The following is a 21,041-nucleotide window of genomic DNA, read 5'->3' as shown; positions in this document are numbered from 1 at the left end:
CAGCGAGGGCAATTTTGGGGCTTCACCATGTTTCATTGAAATGTACAGCTGTGTGTCATCCGCATAGCAGTGAAAGTTAACATTATGTTTTCGAATGACATCCCCAAGATGTAAAAAATAAAACAATAGTGGTCCTAAAACGGAATCTTGAGGAACACCGAAATTTACAGTTGATGTGTCAGAGGACAAACCATTCACAGAGACAAATTGATATCTTTCCGACACATAAGATCTAAACATGGCAAGAACTTGTCCATGTAGACCAATTTGGGTTTCCAATCTCTCCATAAGAATGTGGTGATCGATGGTATCAAAAGCAGCACTAAGGTCTAGGAGCACGAGGACAGATGCAGAGCCTCGGTCTGACGCCATATAAAAGTAATTTACCACCATTTTCTACAATTTTAGAGAGGAATGGAAGAAGAGAAGAAGAAGAAGAGTCTTTAGAAACTTGAATGAGGCTTCTACTGTGTTGTGGAGCCGGATGGGAGCTCTTTGAGTCAGTGGTCTGGCAGAGAGCCAGGTCCTGGTCAAGCGCATTTCACATGATGGTGACCTGCGTTCCATGGCTTCTCTACAGACATAGGAATTCTCCAGTTGGAACTTTATTGAAGATTTATGATAACAACATCCTAAAGATTGATTCTATACTTAGTTTGACAAGTTTCTTCTCCCTGTAATATAACTTGTTGAAGTTTTGTCCGACGTTCGGATGGACCTGCACGAGCGTTTGGATTTGTGTACTAAACGCGCATTATCGAACAAATCAAGCATTTATTGTGGAGCTAGGATTCCTGGGAGTGCATTCTGATGAAGATCGTTCAAGGTAAGGGAATATTTATAATGTGATTTCTGCTGACTCCAACATGGCGGATATTTTTTTTTAATTTTCTGAGTGCCGTCTCAGATTATTACATGGTTTGTATTTTCCGTAAAGTTTTTTAAAAATCTGACACAGCGGTTGCATTAAGGAGAGGTATATCTAAATTTCCATGTCTAACAATTAAATTGATCGACATTTATAATGAGTATTTCTGTAAAATGATGTGGCTCTCTGCAATATCACCGGATGTTTTTGGAACTAGTGAACGTAACGCGCCAATCTATACTGAGACTTTTTTTATATGAATATGAACTTTATCAAACAAAACATACATGTATTGTGTAACATGAAGTCCTATGAGTGTCATCTGATGAAGATCATCAAAGGTTAGTGGTGAATTTGATCTCTATTTGTGCTTTTTGTGTCTCCTACCTTTGGCTGGAAAAATGGCTGGGTTTTTCTGTGACTTGGCTCTGACCTACATAATCGTTTGTGGTGCTTTCACTGTAAAGCCTATTTGAAATCAGACACTCTGTGGTGGGATTAACAACAAGATTACCTTTAAAACGGTATAAGATACATGTATGTTTGAGGAATTTTAATTATGAGATTTCTGTTGTTTTAAATTTGGCGCCCTGCACTTTCACTGGCTGTTGTCATATCTATCCCGTTAATGGGATTGCAGCCCTAAGAAGTTTTAAAGGCAATGATACCAACTGCTAATTGAGTGTATGTACATTTCTGACCCACTGGGAATGTGATGAAATAAATAAAAGCTGAAATAAATCATTCTCTCTACTATTATTCTGACATTTCACATTCTTAAAATAAAGTGGTGATCCTAACTGACTAACTGAGGAATTGTGAAAAATGAAGTTTAAATGTATTTTGCTAAGGTGTATATAAACTTCCAACTTCAACTGTATATTGTTTATGTTAGCTCTCCCTGTACATTTAAGGTTAATTGTAATTTTCTTTTGTCCCTCTTTGTGGCACCTGACCACACGACTGGACAGTGGTCCAGGTGAGACAAAACTAGGTCGTGTAGGACCTGCCCTGTTGATAGCATTGTTAAGAAGGCAGACCAGTGATTTATTATGGACAGGCTTGTTTTAGAGAAGAGTTCTGATTGGTCTGCCATGTAGCCCTCTTCTGTCTATAACATGAGCTGGTCAGAATGTGTTGTTAATCCTTTCTAATGCAGATTTTTTGAAAGATATCACGTAGTAAAACTGCAGATATATTTATCTCCACTTTCTGGAGGACGGAGTTTGGAAATCAGTGAAATGCCCCGTGGAAATAGAGTATGATAGCTAAGGAGATGGAGAAAATGCTGGTGTTTGATTGCAAATATGCAGAGGGAGTTGAAAAGAGAACACACAGAAGGCTGTTGTATAAAACACCTGTCTATGAATTACGTCTTCAAACTAAGGGAAACCATGCCATCCATGACAGAGAGGTAGAAACGTCCATCCATGTCTACAGGTAACTTAGTTTAGCTAGCTCCATTTTCAGTTATTATTCATTTATAATTTTGTCAGAAAGTCTTTTCAAGTTAAAGCGTGCTGTTAGCTAGCTAGCTAACATTAGCTGGCTGGCTCGCTTACGTTACGTGTATGATCTGTGTATTAATATTATTCGTATCCATTAAGCCATTAACTTGTAGATAATGATTTTGTTGTGACTTTATTTTCCTTTAGTAATGAAGACAAATGAGCCAAGGCTAGTCAGCTAACTTAACATTAGCTAGAAATTAACAAAACGGAAGATTGTTTAGAAAGTTGCTTTTAATTGCCTGGTTTACTAGATTGATTTACAAAAATGTACTAAATACATTTTTTAATGGGTGGGTTTATTGTTGTTAAAATACACTAGTTATGCTATGGACCACTAGGTTGCTGATATCATGCAGCATCTAGTTATTGTGGTTATACTTTTTCATAATGCGGTGGCAGGGTAGCCTAGTGGTTAGAGTGTTTGACTAGTAACCAAAAGGTTGCAAGTTCAAATCCCTGAGCTGAGAAGGTACAAATCTGTCATTCTGCCCCTGAACAGGCAGTTAACCCACTGTTCCTAGGCTGTCATTGAAAATAAGAATTTGTTCTTAACTGACTTGCCTAGTTAAATTAAATAAATAAATAATTGCAATGACAAGTTTGATGTCAGATGACAATGGAATGTTCATGATGTCACTATGACAACTGTTGATAGATGTCTTGCAATCTTTGGTTGTTTAGCACATGGCCTTACATGTTAATGCTTAAAGAGATGGGGCTAAGGCTTAAGAGGGTGTGAACAAACCCCCGAGCTGACAAGGTACAAATCTGTCGTTCTGCCCCTGAACAGGCAGTTAACCCACTGTTCCCAGGCCGTCATTGAAAATAAGAATATGTTCTTAACTGACTTGCCTGGTTAAATAAAGGTTAAAAAAAAAAAAAAAAAATGTGTTTTGACAAAGAAGAGCTTTACCAAATATTCAAGGGCCATTTTCACAAAAGTGAGGTTACAAGTTTATCAACTTTCAAAGCATAATTATCAAATCAAATTTTATTGGTCACATATACATTTTTAGCAGATGTTATTGTGGTGTAGTGAAATGCTTGTGTTCCTAGCTCCAACAGTGCAGTAATATCTAGCAATTCACAACAATACACACAAATCTAAAGTAAAATAACAGATTTCAGAAATATATCAACATTAGGAGAAGCAGTTATTACAGTACAAATTACAGTAGAATACAATACAGTATATGCATATGAGATGAGTAACACAGTATGTAAACATGATTAAAAACATGACTATTGTTCCATTGAGTAACCGGGTGGTAGCCGGCAAGTGATGGCTATTTAACAGTCTGATGGCCTTGAGATAGAAGCTGTTTCAGTCTCTCAGTCCAAGCTTTGATGCACCTGTACTGGATCTCGCCATCTGGATGGTAGCGAGGTGAACAGGTCGTGGCTCAGGTGGTTGATGTCCTTGATGATCTTTTTGGTTTGGAGGGTACTATAGTGTTGAAGGCTGAGCTATAGTCAATGAACAGCATTCTTACATAGGTATCCATCTTGACCAGATGGGATAGGGCAGTGTGCAGTGCGATTGCATTGTCTGTGGATCTATTGGGGCGGTATGCAAATTGGGTTTAGGGTGTCAGGTAAGGTAGAGGTGATATGATCCTTAATAACTAGCCACTCAAAGCACTTCATGATGACAGAAGTGAGTGCTACGGGGCGATAGTCATTTTAGTTCAGTTACCAATGCTTTCTTGGATAGAGGAACAATGGTGGACATCAAAATGAGGACAGCAGCCTGGGATAAGGAGAGATTAACCATGTCCATACACACTTCAGCCAGCTGGTCTGCACATACATATTTTTACTTATCTGTTTTTTACTTAACACTTTTTAAAATTGTTATCTTAACCAACAATGATTTAAGAAGTTAAGGGCTTGTAAGTAAGCATTTCACTGTAAGGTCTACTACACCTGTGGTATTTGGTGCATGTGACAAATAACATTTGATTTGATTTGATTTGCTCTGAGGACACGGCTAGGGATACCTTTTGGGCCAGCAGCCTTGCTAGGGTTAACACGTTTAAATGTCTTTCTCATGTCGGCCACGGAGAACGAGAGCCCATAATCCTTGGGAGCGGGCCGCGTTAGTTGCACTGTGTTGTTCTCAAAGCGGGCGTTGTGTGGTGTTTAGCTTGTCTGGGAGCAAGACGGCAGTGTCTGCGACATGGCTGGTTTTCCCTTTGTAATCTGTAATTGTCTGTAGACCCTGCCACATACGTTTCGTGCCTGAGCCGTTGAATTGCGACTCCCCTTTGTCTCTGTACTGACCTTTTGCCTGTTTGATTGCCTAACTACACTTTATTTATTTTTAATTCAAAAATATTATTAACCCATTCACCCACCCTGTCTTCGGGGGACAAACATCTTTTTTTTACAGCTTTTCTGCTACATATACATTCATTTTACGTACACATTTTGCATTCACCTTTTACATACTGTACATGGCACTTTTATACAAAGAAATCACATAACAATAATAACATGATCAAACATAAGCTATTTAATCCCAGCCCTCAGCCACTCTCAGCCCACCCCACCTATCACCATAGACCACCCTCGTTTGGTTTCCATGTGCCATATATTTTTTAATTGTGCTGTGATGTTTTACATACTTTTTATAGTATCCACAGATTGTGAGCTAAAGATGAGTATTAATATATTACGAGTATTATTATGTTATTTATTGACCATGGCTTTCCAAATCTCCCAAAACTGCTATTAGTAAGGTTCATTTTAAGTGCATGTTGTGATTTTTTTAACCATCCCTGGACCTGTGACCAGAAACAAGCTACACAGGGGCAACACCAGAATAAATGATCTAGTGATTCTGTCTCTTTGCAGCAAAATCTACAGAGCTGAGATTGTTGTATGCCCCATATATACAGCATTCTGTTGGTGGCAAGAATTTTATTTAATCATCTCAATTTAAAAACTCTAAGTGTTGAATAAAGTGTTGATATTTGCACCAGTTCATAAACCATGTGCTATGGAATCGGTACATCAAACATTTCTTCCCATTTATTTTGCAACCTGTATGGCACAGCAGTCAACATTTTTGTCCTCAAATGAAACTGGTATATTTTTCTATTTATGCCAATTCCTTTCAACCAACCTTTATTAATATATGGCAGGCAAACAAGTTCCCTATTTTCTCCCTTTTCCACTTGCCTCCTCCATTTTTGTGGTAATGCTGCAATCAGTTGGTTGTAAATATGGGATTGAGCAGATATTCCCATATATTGTTGATAGCTGCATAGGTTTCCATTCCTAATATCATCAATAAATATAATAAAAAAATACTTTTTTTCCATAAAGAATGTTTTTTAAAATTAATAATCAGTATATTTCAGTTTAATCAATGCATATGAGTTTGGGGGGCTAAAATATTTGTTCTATCTTTTCTGGAGGATAAAACTGAAATTGTAACTAGCTTTGTATGGCTTGTTTAAAAAGGGTGATACTTTAAACAACATTTCATTTTCAATTAGTCAGAAATTAGAAGTTGTAATCTGTATAAAGGCAAAACAGTCCATTTTTTAACAAAGGACAAGCCTTTCTTAATAATCTACTTGAGAACTATTTAGGGATTAATTATAATGTATGTATAAGTGAAGCTTTAGTGAGTGGTTTAAAGCTTTAATATTTAATTATTTTAGCCCCCCAAACTCATATGCATTTTATAAATAGGCATATGGAGTATGCAGTGCCATTAGTAGCTAAGTAAACTGTGATCTTTCCATAAATAAACAAGTATTTACCTCTCCATGGTTGCAGAATCTTATCTGTTTTTGCTAACTTTCTATTGAAATTGATTGTGGTAAGTTCATTTATATTATTTGAGATGTGAATACCAAGTATGTCTATTTCACTATCCGCCCATTTTATTGATAAACTTCAAGGTAATGTAAACACTCTGGTTTTTATTAACAATCCAATATGCAATATGGTACACTTGTCATAATTAGGTTTTAGTCCAGAGAGGCTAGAAAAGTGATCAAGATCTTCAACGAGACTGTGCAGGGATCCAGATTGCGGACTTAAGAAAAACTAGAGTCGACGGCATACATGGACACTTTTGTTTTTATGCCCTGGGTTTCTAACCCCTTGATGTTCTTGTTGGATCAAATTTTAATAGCGAGCATTTCAATGGCCATAACAAATACATTTGGAGACAATGGACAGTCTTGTTATACTCCTTTTAAAGGCTCTATACTTTCTGAGAAGTAACCATTATTTACTATTTTACATAACTTTAACTCATTGTATAAGAGAGTCACTGAAATTAAAGTAATCCAGGAATTAATATATACATTCTAGCTGTACTTTATCAAACAACTTTTCCAAATCTGCTATGAAGATTAGGCTTGGTATCTTTGATGTTTCATAATGTTCAATTGTTTCAAATAATTGTCGTATATTATCTCTAATTTAACGTCCATGTAAAAAACCTGTGATCTGGATGAAGAGTATATGGAAAAAACTTTTTTATTATATTTGCTATGCACTTTGCCAGGATTTTCGCATCACAACATTGAAGCGTAAAAGGCCTCCAATATTTTAAATGGACTGGATCTTTATACCTACCACCTGGGTCCTGTTTTAGCAGTAATGAAATCAGACCTTCTTGTTGAGTACTTACATGCTAATAATCAATCTTTGAGTACATCAAAAAAGGTCTGATATACCTCTACTGGCATACCTTCAGCACTGGGGTTTTTCCAGACTGAAAATATTTTATTGCCTCAAACTTCCTCTTCTGTAAGTTGGCCTTCACACAGGTCTTTCTGTAAATTTGTCAATTTTACATTAATATTCTTATTATTATTATTATTATTATTAGGAAAGAAATTCACACAGTTAACATCATTCAGTGGAAATGGAGGAGACTGAAAAGAAAACATGCTAAAAATATTTTGCTTCCTCTTTCAAAATATAGTTTGGTGAATCATTGATGACTCCATCATTTGTAACAAGTTTCTGTAAATTACTTTTGTTAGCTTTTCTATGTTGAAGATTCAAGAAAAATGTTGTGCCTTTTTACCATTTTCCAACACCATTTTCCATCCAATTTGCTATATTTTTTTAATACATTACACTTCATCGTTCTTGCATAAGTACCTCCATTTATTTTTGTTTTTCATCTAACCTATTTTGTACCTCTATAGTACAGTTTCCATTACCATCTACAGTTGAAGTCGGAAGTTTACATACAGCTCCATACAACTCCGTTTTTTTACAATTCCTGACATTTAATCCTAGTAAAAATTCCCTGTCTTAGGTCAGTTAGGATCACCACTTTATTTTAAGAATGTGAAATGTCAGAATAATAGTAGAGAGAATGATTTATTTCAGCTTTAATTTATTTCATCACATTCCCAGTGGGTCAGAAGTTTATACACTCAAATAGTATTTGGAAGCGTTGCCTTGTTGACACCTAATTGACATAATTTGAGTCATTTGGAGGTGTACCTGTGGATGTATTTCAAGGCCTACCTTCAAACTCAGGGTCTCTTTGCTTGACATCATGAGAAAAGCAATTTCCAAACACTTGAAGGTACCACGTTCATCTGTACAAACAATCGTACGCAAGTATAAACACCATGGGACCACGCAGCCGTCATACCGCTCTGGAAGGAGACGCGTTCTGTCTCCTACAGATGAACGTACTCTGGTTTGAAAAATGCAAATCAATCCCAGAACAACAGCAAGGGACTTTGTGGAGATTCTGAAGTAAACGGGTACAAAAGTATCTATGTCTACAGTAAAACAAGTCCTATATCGACATAACCTGAAAGGCCGCTCAGCAAGAAAGAAGCTATTTTTCCAAAACCTCCATTGAAAATACAGACTATGGTTTGCAACTGCACATGGGGACAAAGATGGTACTTTTTGGAGAAATGTCCACTGGTCTGATGAAACAAAAATATAACTGTTTGGCCATAATGACCATTGTTATGTTTGGAGGAAAAAGGGGGAGGGTGGCAAGCCTAAGAACAGAGCTGGTGCACGTTACAAAATAGATGGCATCATGAGGGAGGAAAATTATGTGCATATATTGAAGCAACATCTCAAGACATCAGTCAGGAAGTTAAAGCTTGGTTGCAAATGGGTCTTCCAAATGGACAATGACCCCAAGCATACTTCCAAAGTTGTGGCAAAATGGCTTAAGGACAACAAAGTTGAGGTATTGGAGTGGACATCACAAAGCCCTGACCTCAATCCTATAGAAAATGTGTGGGCAGAACTGAAAAAGCGTGTGCGAGCAAGGAGGCCTACAAACCTGACTCAGTTACACCAGCTCTGTCAGGATGAATGGGCCAAAATTCACCCAACTTATTGTGGGAAGCTTGTGGAAGGCTTCTCAAAATGTTTGACCCAAGTTAAAAATTTTAAAGGCAATGCTACCAAATACTAATTGAGTGTATGTTAACTTCGGAGCCACTGGGAATGTGATGAAAGACATTTCACATTCTGACATTTCACATTCTTAAAATAAAGTGGTGATCCTAATTTACCTAAAACAGGGAATTTTTACTAGGATTAAATGTCAGGATTTGTGAAAAACTGAGTTTAAATGTATTTGGCTAAGGTGAATGTAAACTTCAGACTTCAACTGTAGAGCCATTGACTACATAGAACTCTATTCCACATCAGGTAACTAATGCAAGTAGTAGAATTATATTTTTAAAACAGGTAAAAATACACCTTATGGAACAGCGGGTACTGTTATGAGACACAGACAGGCACCGACACGTGCATGCAAAGACATGCTAACATGGATTTTGGGTTGTAGATATGTAGTGGCAGACTAAGGGCCTGAAGAAACACACTTAATATATTGTGAAATCTAATGTGAATATATTGTAATGTTGAAATAAATATTTGATATCTTCCTTAATTTTGATGGACCCCAGGACTAGTAACTGCTGGCCTGGCAGCAGCTAATGGGGATCCATATTAAATACAAATACACTTTGTATTGTAGATATGTAGTGGTGTAATAATGTTTTGGGGAACTCAAAGTATTCAGGCCTCCTCACATTTCCCACATTTTGTTACGTTAGAGCTCCGAGGAGAATTGTGTCGCGGCACAGATCTGGGAAAAGGTAACAATAATGTTCTGTAGCACTGAAAGTCCCCGAGAACATAGTGGCCTCCATGATTCTTAAATGGAAGAAGTTTGGAACCACCAAGACTCTCCCTAGAGCTGGCTGCCCAGCCACACTGAGCAATCGGGGGAGTTAGGCCTTGGTCAGGGAGGTGACCAAGAACCCCATGGTCACTCTGACAGAGCTCCAGAGTTCTTCTGTTTAGATGGGAGAACTTTCCAGAGGGTCTCTAACCATCTCTACAGCACTCCACCAATCAGGCCTTCATGGTAGAGTGACCAGATGGAAGTCACTTCTCAGTAAAAGTCACATGACAGCCCGCTTGGAGTTTGCCAAAAGGCACCTAAAGACTCTCAGACAATGAGAAGCAAGATTCTCTGGTCTGATGAAACCAAGATTGAACTCTCTGGCCTGAATGTCAAGCGTCACGTCTGGAGGAAACCTGGCACCATCCCTGCGGTGAAGCATGTTGGTGGCAGCAATATGCTGTGGGGATGTTTTTCCGCGGCAGGGTCTGGGAGACTAGGCTGGATCGAGGAAAAGATGAACGGAGCAAAGTACAGAGAGATCTTTGATGAAAGCCTGCTCCAGAGCACTCAGGACCTCAGACTGGGGCAAAGGTTGACCTTTCAACAGGACACTGACCCTAAACACACAGCCAAGACAACGCAGGAGTGGCTTCGAGACAAGTCTCTGAATTTCCTTGAGCGGCCCAGCCAGAGCCCGGACTTGAACCCAATCAAACATCTCTGGAGAGACCTGGAAATAGCTATGCAGCAACGCTCCTCATCCAACCTGACAGAGCTTGAGAGGGCCTGCAGAGAAGAATGGGAGAAACTCCCCAAATACAGGTCTGCCAAGCTTGTAGCATCATACATGATATGATGTACTATTTTACATTCTGTTTTATATGAAATGTAAGTGCCTTAATGTGTTTGGACCCCAGGAATAGTAGCTGCTGCCTTGGCAATAGCTAATGGGGATCCCTAATAAAAACACATACACTCCCACCAGCTCAGAGTGGCATCCAGATACTGGAGTAGAAGAGACAGAGAAAGTAGGTGGGCATGCATTCACCAGTAGCATGTGTTAGTTCGCTACTTGTTTGCTAAGAGTAGCCACTTCACCCCTGTAGTCCTCTGCAGACAAACATTTGCTACATTGAATGTCAAGACGGTCCACATTGTCCCAGAATAGAGCAAAATTAACACAGCTCCTGCAGCGTTGAAAACATGAGTTAGTGACCTGCAGTTTAAACTACAGACTAGCTAGGCTAGCTTGCCTAGTTGGGCTTACATGTCTCTCTTCTTGACAGGAATTTTCTTAAAGTTTGCTTTTAGCTACAATGAATTCACAAATACAGCACACAAATCACCTCCTGAAACAAGCATAGCCAGTGAAATGGCAAATACACAAGCAACACACAGCCAAGTCACACACCAGTGCATCAAACAGAGAGGAAGCGGAGGACAACATTTTCTCTGTGCCTTGCGGGTTAATCTGTAGAATTGCAGGAATTTACCAAGAAAATCTCGCTTTGGGCCCCCAAAAGGCTAGGAATGGCTCTGAATGCAAGTACAGGTAATTGGACATGGCCAATGAGTGTTCTAGTGAGAGTTTGAAGTATGAAATGATAACAGATAAGCGACTATTAAAACAACTTAAGTATCAGGCTCTGGTCAGTTCTATCTGAAGTCAGTCCATTCACAAAGTAAACTGAAATTCCAATTCTAATTAAAAATTATCTTCATATTTACAATAGGAATTTCAGTTCTTGAATTGACTTAATTAAGATAAAATTGACACCAGACCCTGGTACGTATGTACAACTATTCTGAAGTTCACAACAGGAGCACAAATGCATTGTCGTGGCATTATCATGGTTCTGGTGTTATTACACATAGTAATCAGAAGGGGGCAGGATAAACCAAACAGGCCGATGATGGAACCACCTCCATGTAAGTCCCAGGAGACACCACCCCTGTGTTATCCAATAGCTTAAGATATCAGTGATACAGGATAGGTGAGACACAGACAGACAGTAGGCATGTGTATATGGAACTAAGTCACCCATAGGGAACTAGGGGAGAACGGGGATTATTTGTACATACCCTGTTACAGAGGTCCCTTGTTTCTTGTGTCCCCACTCTCCCCTATAGTCCCAACAAGATGTGCTTCTTTCCACAGTAGAGTCAGCTGAGGGACTAGCCTGGTCACTGATCCAGGCTAGGGTTAGGGGAGACTGGGGTTGGCTGTTACATCCTGTGGTCATGTGTTTGTGTAAAGGGAAGGGATGAGGTGTGTCAGGGTCCACATCCACCCCATTCTCACATTCAGGGCGGCGAGCCATGCCGAGCTCCCAGTATTTTCACAGATGGAGGCTGCGTAAAGGTAAATACCAAGCTCTATATCGCAGTAACCCAAAACGGACAGTGTTTCTGCGTCTGACATCTTGGAGAGGGGTACACACAGACAGTACACACACGCACGTATGTACACACACACACACACACACGCACACACACACGCACGCGCGCGCACACACACACACACAGAAACACTACTGACTTCGTAATTGGTGTGTGAATGTGTTAGTATTTTTTATCGCTTTGGTACTATTTTCACAAGTATGTGGGACATTTTTTAAACTTAGTACAAAACTCCAAAATGGTAACACCTGTAATGTAGTCAGTCTTACATTCAAAACCTTTCATTGTGTATTCATTTTGTTTGCTGACATATTTCACCACACAACAATTGATCCAAAATATAAGTTAACAATGAAATGTAATAACTACATTGGTTTAATCACCAAAATAAAATTGTTATTTGACAATCACTTAATCCAATAGCAAAACATGTAAGATACATGTTTAAAAATTGCCCTTTGAATGTGATATGATACGGTACTATAAATTACTGTGCACTACTGTTTTCACATTGGCAATATAATTGCACTACCCATTAAAATTGACTGAACATTAAATGTCCATAATTTCTATCCCTCGATCAAACGTGGGATCATTGAAAACATCTTTCCAATGTAATCAAATTAAAGAAATGAACTAAAATATTTTTAGCAGGCACTAGTTGGCATCAAGTCTGTCTTGAGCATTTGGCCATAGGTTCTCATCGAAATCGCAGTAAATGTCCTCATTGGTTATGCACCTGGATTGAAATCATTGCATGCCTCATCCATGGCCTGAAGGAGGGTGGTAGAGCTAATTTTCCACCTATATTGTAATCGTGTATTGCAGGGATCATCAACTATGGATGGTTGGGGGGGCTGGAACATAATTGCAAATCATTTGTGGACTTCAAATTGATCGCAAGAAGCACAAACAGAAATAACATTTGATGAAAACATAATGATTTCAAACTGTGCTTACATTTATATATAATCACGTCACTCTATTATGTGTGAGAACAGATTTCCAAAATTAAAATCACCTGGAGCTGATTTCAAATCAAAGCAAATGAAATGTATTTCTAAAGCCCTTCTTACATCAGCTGATATCTCAAAGTGCTGTACAGAAACCCAGCCTAAAACCCCAAACAGCAAGCAATGCAGGTGTGGAAGCACGGGGCTAGGAAAAACTCCCTAGAAAGGCCAGAACCTAGGAAGAAACCTAGAGTGGAACCCCCCCACCACAAAATGTCCTGGTGTTTTTTACAGTTCTGAATATCCAACAAAAAAACATATACTTTTTTTGTACTTGGGAGGCCAAATAAAACCCCATTTGGCCTGCAGGCCGCCACTTCGGGAACCCTGGTGTATATTACAGTATTGTATTGTACTTATGTATTGTAGTGGTCCTGTATGTGATTCAGTTCATAAGATTTTGGATACATGTTTACTGTACAGGGTATGCATTACTTGCTTGTTTTGGGCTTTCTGAATTATTTGTGTATTGGTATTGCATTGTACTGATATGGTATTACTGCGCTGTAGGAGCTGGAAACACAAGCATTTCGCTGCACCTGCTGTAACATCTGCTAATCCGTTTCATGTGACCAATAAACATTGATTTTATTTGTTAGAGTACATTGGATCTTGTCAATATCAGATTTTAAAAAATTGAAGTAGTCATCATCATTGTAGTACTGTACATTTGTGTATACAGTACCAGTCAAAAGTTTGGACACACCTACTCATTCAAGGGTTTTCTTTATTTTACTAGTTTCATCAAAACTATGAAATAAAACACGTGGAATCATGTAGTGACCAGAAAAGTGTTAAACAAATCAAAATATATGTTATATTTGAGTTTCTTCACAGTAGCCACACTTTGCCTTGATGACAGATTTGCACACTCTTGGCAAGAAACACGAGCAAAAGACATTACACCGGTAGAAATCTGTCCTTTGGTCTGGATTCACGCAGTCTCCTCTGAACAGTTGATGTTGAGATGTGTCTGTTATTTTAACTGTGAAGCTTTTATTTGGGCTGCAATTTCTGAGTCCATATTTGAGATTTTTGGTTCGATCTGCTGTGTCTTTGTGAGACGCAGAGTAGGTGAACGGATGATCTCTCCATGTGTGATTGTGGCAGAGTTTTCACGTATACTCCCTCGACGGCGCTCTAGGTCTCCAGGCTGCTCGTTATGGCGCACTCCTGTCACCATCGTTAAGTACACCACCGTGTCAGACTCACCTGGACTCCATCACCTCCCTGATTATCTTCCCTATGTATGTCAATCCCTTTGGTTCCTTCCCCAGGTGTTATTGTTTCTGTTTCAGTTTCATGCCTGTACGTTATTCGTGGTTCTTGTTTTGTATCATGTTTCGTTCATTTACTCCCTGAACTTGCTTCCTGACTCTCAGCGCACACGTCACAGGGGTCTATGATTTATTTAGGATTCAAGGCACACTTAACCAGCATGGCCACCACAGCATTCTGCAGCGATACACCATCCCATCTGGTTTGCACTTAGTGGGACTATCATTTATTTTTCAACAGGACAATGACCTAACACACCTCCAGGCTGTGTAAGGGCTATTTGACCAAGATTGAGAGTGCTGCATAAGATGACTTGGCCTCCACAATCACATGACCTCAACCCATTTCAGATGGTTTGGGATGAGCTGGACTGCAGAGTGAAGGAAAAGCAACCACCAAAATGTTCAGCATTGATGTGGGAACTCCTTCAAGACTGTTAGAAAAGCATTCCAGGTGAAGCTGGTTGAGAGAATGCCAAGAGTGTGCAAAGCTGTCATCAAGGCTATTTGAGGAAACTAAAATCTAAAATATATTTTAATTGATGATAGATGATCCCATATGTGTTATTTTATTGTTTTGATGTCTTCACTTTTATTCTACAATGTATAAAATAGTAAAAATAAAGATAAACCCTTGAATGAGTAGGTGTGTCCAAGCTCTTGATTGGTTCTACTGTATATTGTACTTTTCAGGTTTCTACTTTACAGAATTACATTTTCAATATGTAGTTCTCAAAATCTGTAGTAGACAAATTAGTTTACATGTCAAATCTATAGGTTTACCAAACGATTCAGTGATCATCAATTAAGAGCAGTCGGATTAAGTAATACTACAATGTGTTTTAACAAAAAGAAAGAATCATATCAAAAGTAACGTGAGCATTGCCTTGTGAAAGGCAATTACTTTATATGAAGATGTATTGCAATGTGAAACATGTATTTCTAAGTGGAACACTGATTAAGTTTGGTGAAAAAGTGACTGACGTTTTGTTTGTTTTGAAATTAGTTTTGAAGCAACTTCGTTTTTGATGATCGGTTTTGAGATTTGTAAAAATGTACCACATACCTTTGAAAATTGCACCAAAGCGATAAAAAAAACAAAGTGAGAACTATGTATGGGTTATACTGCTTAAATGTGTATAAAGTGTGTATTGTATGTGACAACTATTATTGTTACTCATGAATATGTTACAACGTTATAGCTTTGATTTCATGTTCTGTACACTGTAAAGTACAGATGTGTATGTCTGATCCTGATCTGTGTGTGTGTGTTTCAGATGCTGGGGTGCGGTTGTGTGCTTCTCTCGTGTCTCCTGACGGTGACTCTGTTCCACTGCAGCGTAGACTGCCTTCGCCTCACCCAGGAGAGCCCAGAGGTGAGATCAGGATAGTATGTGTGTGTGTGTGTGTGTGTGTGTGTGTGTGTGTATGGGTTCACCTGGTCACATATGAGTTCCATGTATCAGTAACTACTGTATAACTAACTGGTGCCAAGTGACCTGACCAGGAAGAACCCCTGACTCTGAACATAATAATATAATAGTATTATAGAAATCTCCTAACACCTGTGTAGTCCAGACTTGTGTTCAAATAGTATCAAGCTGTGCTTCATTGAGCTTGCTTGGGGCAATGAAACGTACGGAATAGTCCCAAAAGTGCAAACTAAGTTAATCTGGCATGCAAGCTTAAGCTAACACTCAAGGTATTTGAAAGAAGGCAAATCCTATTGGAACCCAATTGTGGTGTACTCCTTGTTCCCACCCTAGGATAGTAAACTGGCTGAGGCGAGGAGCGTCCCCCTTCCCCTTAGTCCTTGATCTTCGTTGTTTGCAGATCTGTAAGGTGGAAGTAATATGGTGGAAGCTCCATCATTACACTGCTTATAACTATCTAGACCCTTCCGATCTACAAACACTGAAGGGTGAAGGGTTAGGGCCAAGGGGAAGGCGCAAAGAGCAACCTGGATCCAGCTGAGTAAGTGCTGTTAGTAAGTGAGTGAGTCAATGATTGAGGACACGCATGCACGCAGAGTGAGGGAGGTCCAGGCAGAAGAGTTGGGGAAGGTACTGTATCTGCACGGCCACGGATGGTGGTGGCTGTGTTATTCTGTCTCTCATCGGGATGGTCAGAACATTTTCTCTCCCCGATCTGATTATGTGGAACGAAATGACGGTCTGTCATCACTTCTGTGGCGCTGCCTGGGCTGAGCTATAAATACCACACAGCGCTGTTCCCAGGAGAGGCAGAAACAACAGCCACGTCAGAGAGGGACAAGGGAGGGGGGACACGGGGGACGGTCTGTCTGTCTGTCTGTCTGTCTGCGCTAGTTAGCAACTTCCTTCAAACTGCACGCAGAGATCCAAAAATGGTATCCATAAGTTCATCTGACTCTGGGGAAGTAAATAAAGGGCCTCATTGCCAAAATCTTTTGTATACCACAAAGCAAAAACATTTTGTGTGACAGCTAACGCTAATGAGCGCATTATCTTGATTAACCATCCACTTTGACCTTGTGGTAAAGGTTATTTTAGACCTCAATATGTTATCCCATTCTTTACTTCCAACCTAGTGTTAGAAGTTCTTATTGACTTTCTGTGTTTTCCTATTGCTGTTGTTGTAGTACCTGGACCCGGTGGTTCTGGAGGAGTCAGGCCTGCAGGCCCGGTCCAGTGAACAAAAGGCAGCAGGGGCTTTGACGGCCAAGTTACTACTACTTGACCACCTGAACCGCCTGGAGAACGATGTCATCGAGACCAAGATGAAGAGGAGCTTCCCAGGGTCCAACACTCCACTGGACCGCCTCTCCATCAGCACCATGGACCCTAAGGGCTCCAAGCAGAGGTAGGTACTAACCACTTAGAGAGAGACTACTTTTGATGCTATTTATTAAGACATCAGTAAAGCACTTCCGTACTCCACCCTGACGCACATACATGAATAGACCTACACACATATAGTTAAAGGGGCAGTTTCCCGGGACACAGAATATAACTTTATTTGTAACAAGTGTGGACCTTAACGTGAAATGCTTACAAGCCCTTAACCAACAGTGCAGTTCAAGAAGAGTTAAGAAAATATTTACCAAATAAACTACAGTAAAAAATAATAAAAGTAACACAATAACGAGGCTATATACAGGGGGTACCGATACCAAGTCAGTGTGTGGGGGTACAGGTTAGTTGTGGTAATTTGTACATGGAGGTAGGGGTGAAGTTATGCACAGATGATAAACAGTGAGTAGCAGCAGTGTACAAAACAAATGGAGACAGGGGGGTGTCAATGTAAATAGTCCAACTCTTCTCTCTCTTACTTATTACTTAACAATATTATATACAGTATTTCATATCTTATCTTTCTATCATAGCCCAAACACTGGCAATTTCGATTGGACGAGGGTCAAAACACTGGCCGCTTTAATTGGTTGTAGCTTACACACAGGCAGATTTGATTGGTTGAAGATCAAAACAGGCTTTTGATTGGCAAGTGCATCGTGGAATAAAGGCTTTGCTGTTTCTTCCAAGCGAATGAACTGCGTGAGATTTAGTGCCATGATGAAGTCATGATGAATTATCAGAGCTTCACCGTCAAATCAGTCATGCATTTAAAATGATTTGATTTGTATGGACTTGGTGCCTTAGTCATAGTTGTACCGATGAGAAATGTTGAGACCTGTGAAAGGTTTACCTCCTGGACATTTACAAATAAAACATTTGTTGAAAATGCATATATTGTATTCGTGAGTTCCACTTTATTTGACATTTCACTGTGACATGAACATGACGGCGTTATAAGACCACCATGTCAGATGACGGCCGTTGTCGTAACAGAGGAAACAGGTTGCATTATGACTACTGATATAACACCCCTGGACAGAATGGACAGCAACCTTCCTATTTCAGTGCATGGCAGTCTAAATGTCAAAGGGAAACAACACTTTCATATGCATTAAATTATTCAATTAGAATTAGAAAGAACATCATTGTCCACGCAATGTGAACATTTGGCTTCAGTTTCACCACAAATGAGTTTTTCCTTTTTTATTTTTTATTTACCAGGTCATGCAATGCAATGTATTCAATGTTTTTGATTCAGTAAATACAAATTAAACTTATTTAAAATCTATTTTCAATTGCAAGTTTATTCAAATTCGATTGACGATACATTTAAATCATGTTCTAAACAGAATATTCATATTTGAAATAACCACCACCATATTTGAAATAACCACCAGGATTAGGCTGTTACACATACAGCCAGTTTTCCAGACACAGATGATGTTTATTCCAGGACTGAAAAGCATTCTCAATGGAGATTCTCCATTCAAAGAGCTTTTTAGTCCAGGACTTGTTAACTTCTTGCGTCGAGCCATCCCGGATCCGGGATCGTGAATACAGCCTCAAGCTCATTACCATAACGCAACGTTAACTATTCATGAAAATCGCAAATGAAATTAAATTAATATGCTAGCTCTCAAGCTTAGCCTTTTGTTAACAACACTGTCATCTTAGATTTTCAAAATATGCTTCTCAACCATACCAAAACAAGCATTTGTGTAACAGCTAGCGCAGCTAGAGTAGCATTTAGCGTTAGCATTAGCAGGCAACATTTTCACAAAAAACAGAAAATCATTCAAATAAAATCATTACCTTTGAAGAACTTCAGATGTTTTCAATGAGGAGACTCAGTTAGATAGCAAATGCTCAGTTTTTCCTGAAAGATTATTTGTTCAGGAGAAATTGCTCCGTTTGGTGCGTCACGTTTGGCTACCAAAAAAACCCGAAAATTCAGTCTTCAAAACGCCGAACTTTTTTCCAAATTAACTCCATAATATCGACTGAAACATGGTAAACGTTGTTTAGAATCAATCCTCAAGGTGTTTTTCACATATCTCTTCATGATATATCGTTCGTTGAAAGCCTCCTCTCTCCTCTCAATCACTGGATGACTGCGTGCAGCTTGTAGATTACGCACCAATTTAGACAAAGGACACTGGGCGGACCCCTGGTAAAAGTAGTCTCTTATGGCCAATCTTCCAATGATATGCCTACAAATACGTCACAATGCTGCAGACACCTTGGAGAAACGATAGAAAGGGCAGGCTCATTCAGGCGCATTCACAGCCATATAAGGAGACAATGGAAAATAGAGCTTCAAAAATTCTGCCCATTTCCTGGTTGAAGTTTCATCTTGGTTTCGCCTGTAGCATGAGTTCTGTGGCACTCACAGATAATATCTTTGCAGTTTTGGAAACCTTAGAGTGTTTTCTTTCCAAAGCTGCCAATTATATGCATAGTCGAGCATCTTTTCGTGACAAAATATTGCGCTTAAAACGGGCACGTTTTTTTATCCATAAATTAAAAGAGCGCCCCTTAATATCCAAGAAGTTAAGTTCACCTGTATCTGGGAAACACCAGGCCCATAGGATAAGTGAAAGGTAAATGGTGACGGTTTATATCCCCCAACAGGAAAGTTGTTGAACTGCCACGGAGGCGAGTGAGTGTTCCTATCGACCGGATCGGAGTGGGCCGTCTACCTAGCAGCCGAGGGTAGACCCCCCCATCCACCCATCCCCTTACTTGGACAGGTAAAGGACAAGCCCACAGAGGTGTACACAGTGTCATGTTCATTAGGGAATGCAACCGTTTTAAAACAGTATTGCAACAGAAAAAATAGGGTTTCTTAATGGACAAGTCTTGTTAGACCCTCTTTGTTTCAATCTATTTCCTTCGGTTTAGTGCCTAATGAACAAGACCCAGTTTTACCGCACACCATTATATACTGTACACAACAGTGTAATATGAATGACTTATAACATAGGGCCCTGTGACATGACCAGGAACAAATTTGGGCCCTAATAATGGGCAATAAGGAAAAGCAGGTCACAAGGTCAGGAAAAACAAGTCCATTCTTATACATAGCGTAGCTACAAATACAGTAACTCTACAGTGGATCAGACCAGATATAACTTATTCTTACAACAATTTTTTTGAAGACATGACATTGAAGACCACTCAATGTAATCTGTGTCTATTTTCTAAATTTTCCACAGGGGATTCTACCACAGGTAGAAGATGCATGGAAAGCACATCAACACCCCACGACAATTCCTCTTGCCCTACCAACCCCCATCACCCTACATACGTACACCATGGCACAAATCACTTCCTCGTTAAAGTTCTGATGTGAAGTAAAATACCCCCCCCCTTCCTCCCCACTTCCTTTCCCCTTCCTCAGTGGTGATACTGAGGGGGGATACAGTGTGGCAACGTCCTAAAAAGCACATCACTAACATAGCAACACACCTATTTACCCATAATGCCTGTGGGCACTCTTGCCTTTTTTGCTCGTTTGTAGTACATGCACACATGGTCTGTCTGTTCACTTTGACTGAAGGCTGACTGGGTGGCAATGGCCTTGACATTAAAAACTGATTATAAGACAACAACTGACTCAAGTGTTTTACTTTCATGTATTGGTACAACTTTGCGTTGGTACTGTGATTGCTCATTTCTGACAGTACAGTTTACACACATAATTAAGAAGACAGAGTAAAGTTAAATTGATTATATTTGAATTCACAATGTTGAAAGCACATTGACTGTCACACCCTGATCAGTTTCACCTGTCCTCATTATTGTCTCCACTCCCTCCAGGTGTCACTTATTTTCCCCTGTGTATTTATCCCTGTGTTCAAATCAAAAAATCAAATCAAATCAAATGAATTTGTCACATACACATGGTTAGCAGATGTTAATGCAAGTGTAGCGAAATGCTTGTGCTTCTAGTTCCGACAATGCAGTAGTAACCAACGAGTAATCT

The 21,041-nt window shown here is 39.4% G+C and overlaps 1 protein-coding gene across 2 annotated transcripts in view; it reads left to right on the top strand.

The window, feature by feature from the left end:
- Window positions 1–20,664, top strand: part of ostn (osteocrin) — a 34,159-nt gene extending 13,495 nt beyond the window's left edge. For both annotated transcript variants that reach the window (XM_024443454.2, XM_024443455.2), the window contains exons 2-5: window positions 15,500–15,598; window positions 16,843–17,063; window positions 19,688–19,806; window positions 20,272–20,664. In XM_024443454.2, the coding sequence (XP_024299222.1) occupies window positions 15,500–15,598; window positions 16,843–17,063; window positions 19,688–19,772 (405 nt within the window). In that variant the 3' untranslated portion in view covers window positions 19,773–19,806; window positions 20,272–20,664. The remainder of the gene's footprint in view (window positions 1–15,499; window positions 15,599–16,842; window positions 17,064–19,687; window positions 19,807–20,271) is intronic.
- Window positions 20,665–21,041: the final 377 nt, after the last annotated feature.

The sequence above is a fragment of the Oncorhynchus tshawytscha genome, linkage group LG13 (genome assembly GCF_018296145.1).
Source record: "Oncorhynchus tshawytscha isolate Ot180627B linkage group LG13, Otsh_v2.0, whole genome shotgun sequence".
NCBI lineage: Eukaryota > Metazoa > Chordata > Actinopteri > Salmoniformes > Salmonidae > Oncorhynchus > Oncorhynchus tshawytscha.
Note: the sequence above shows the minus strand (reverse complement) of the source record. Positions and strands in the feature narration are given on the sequence as shown.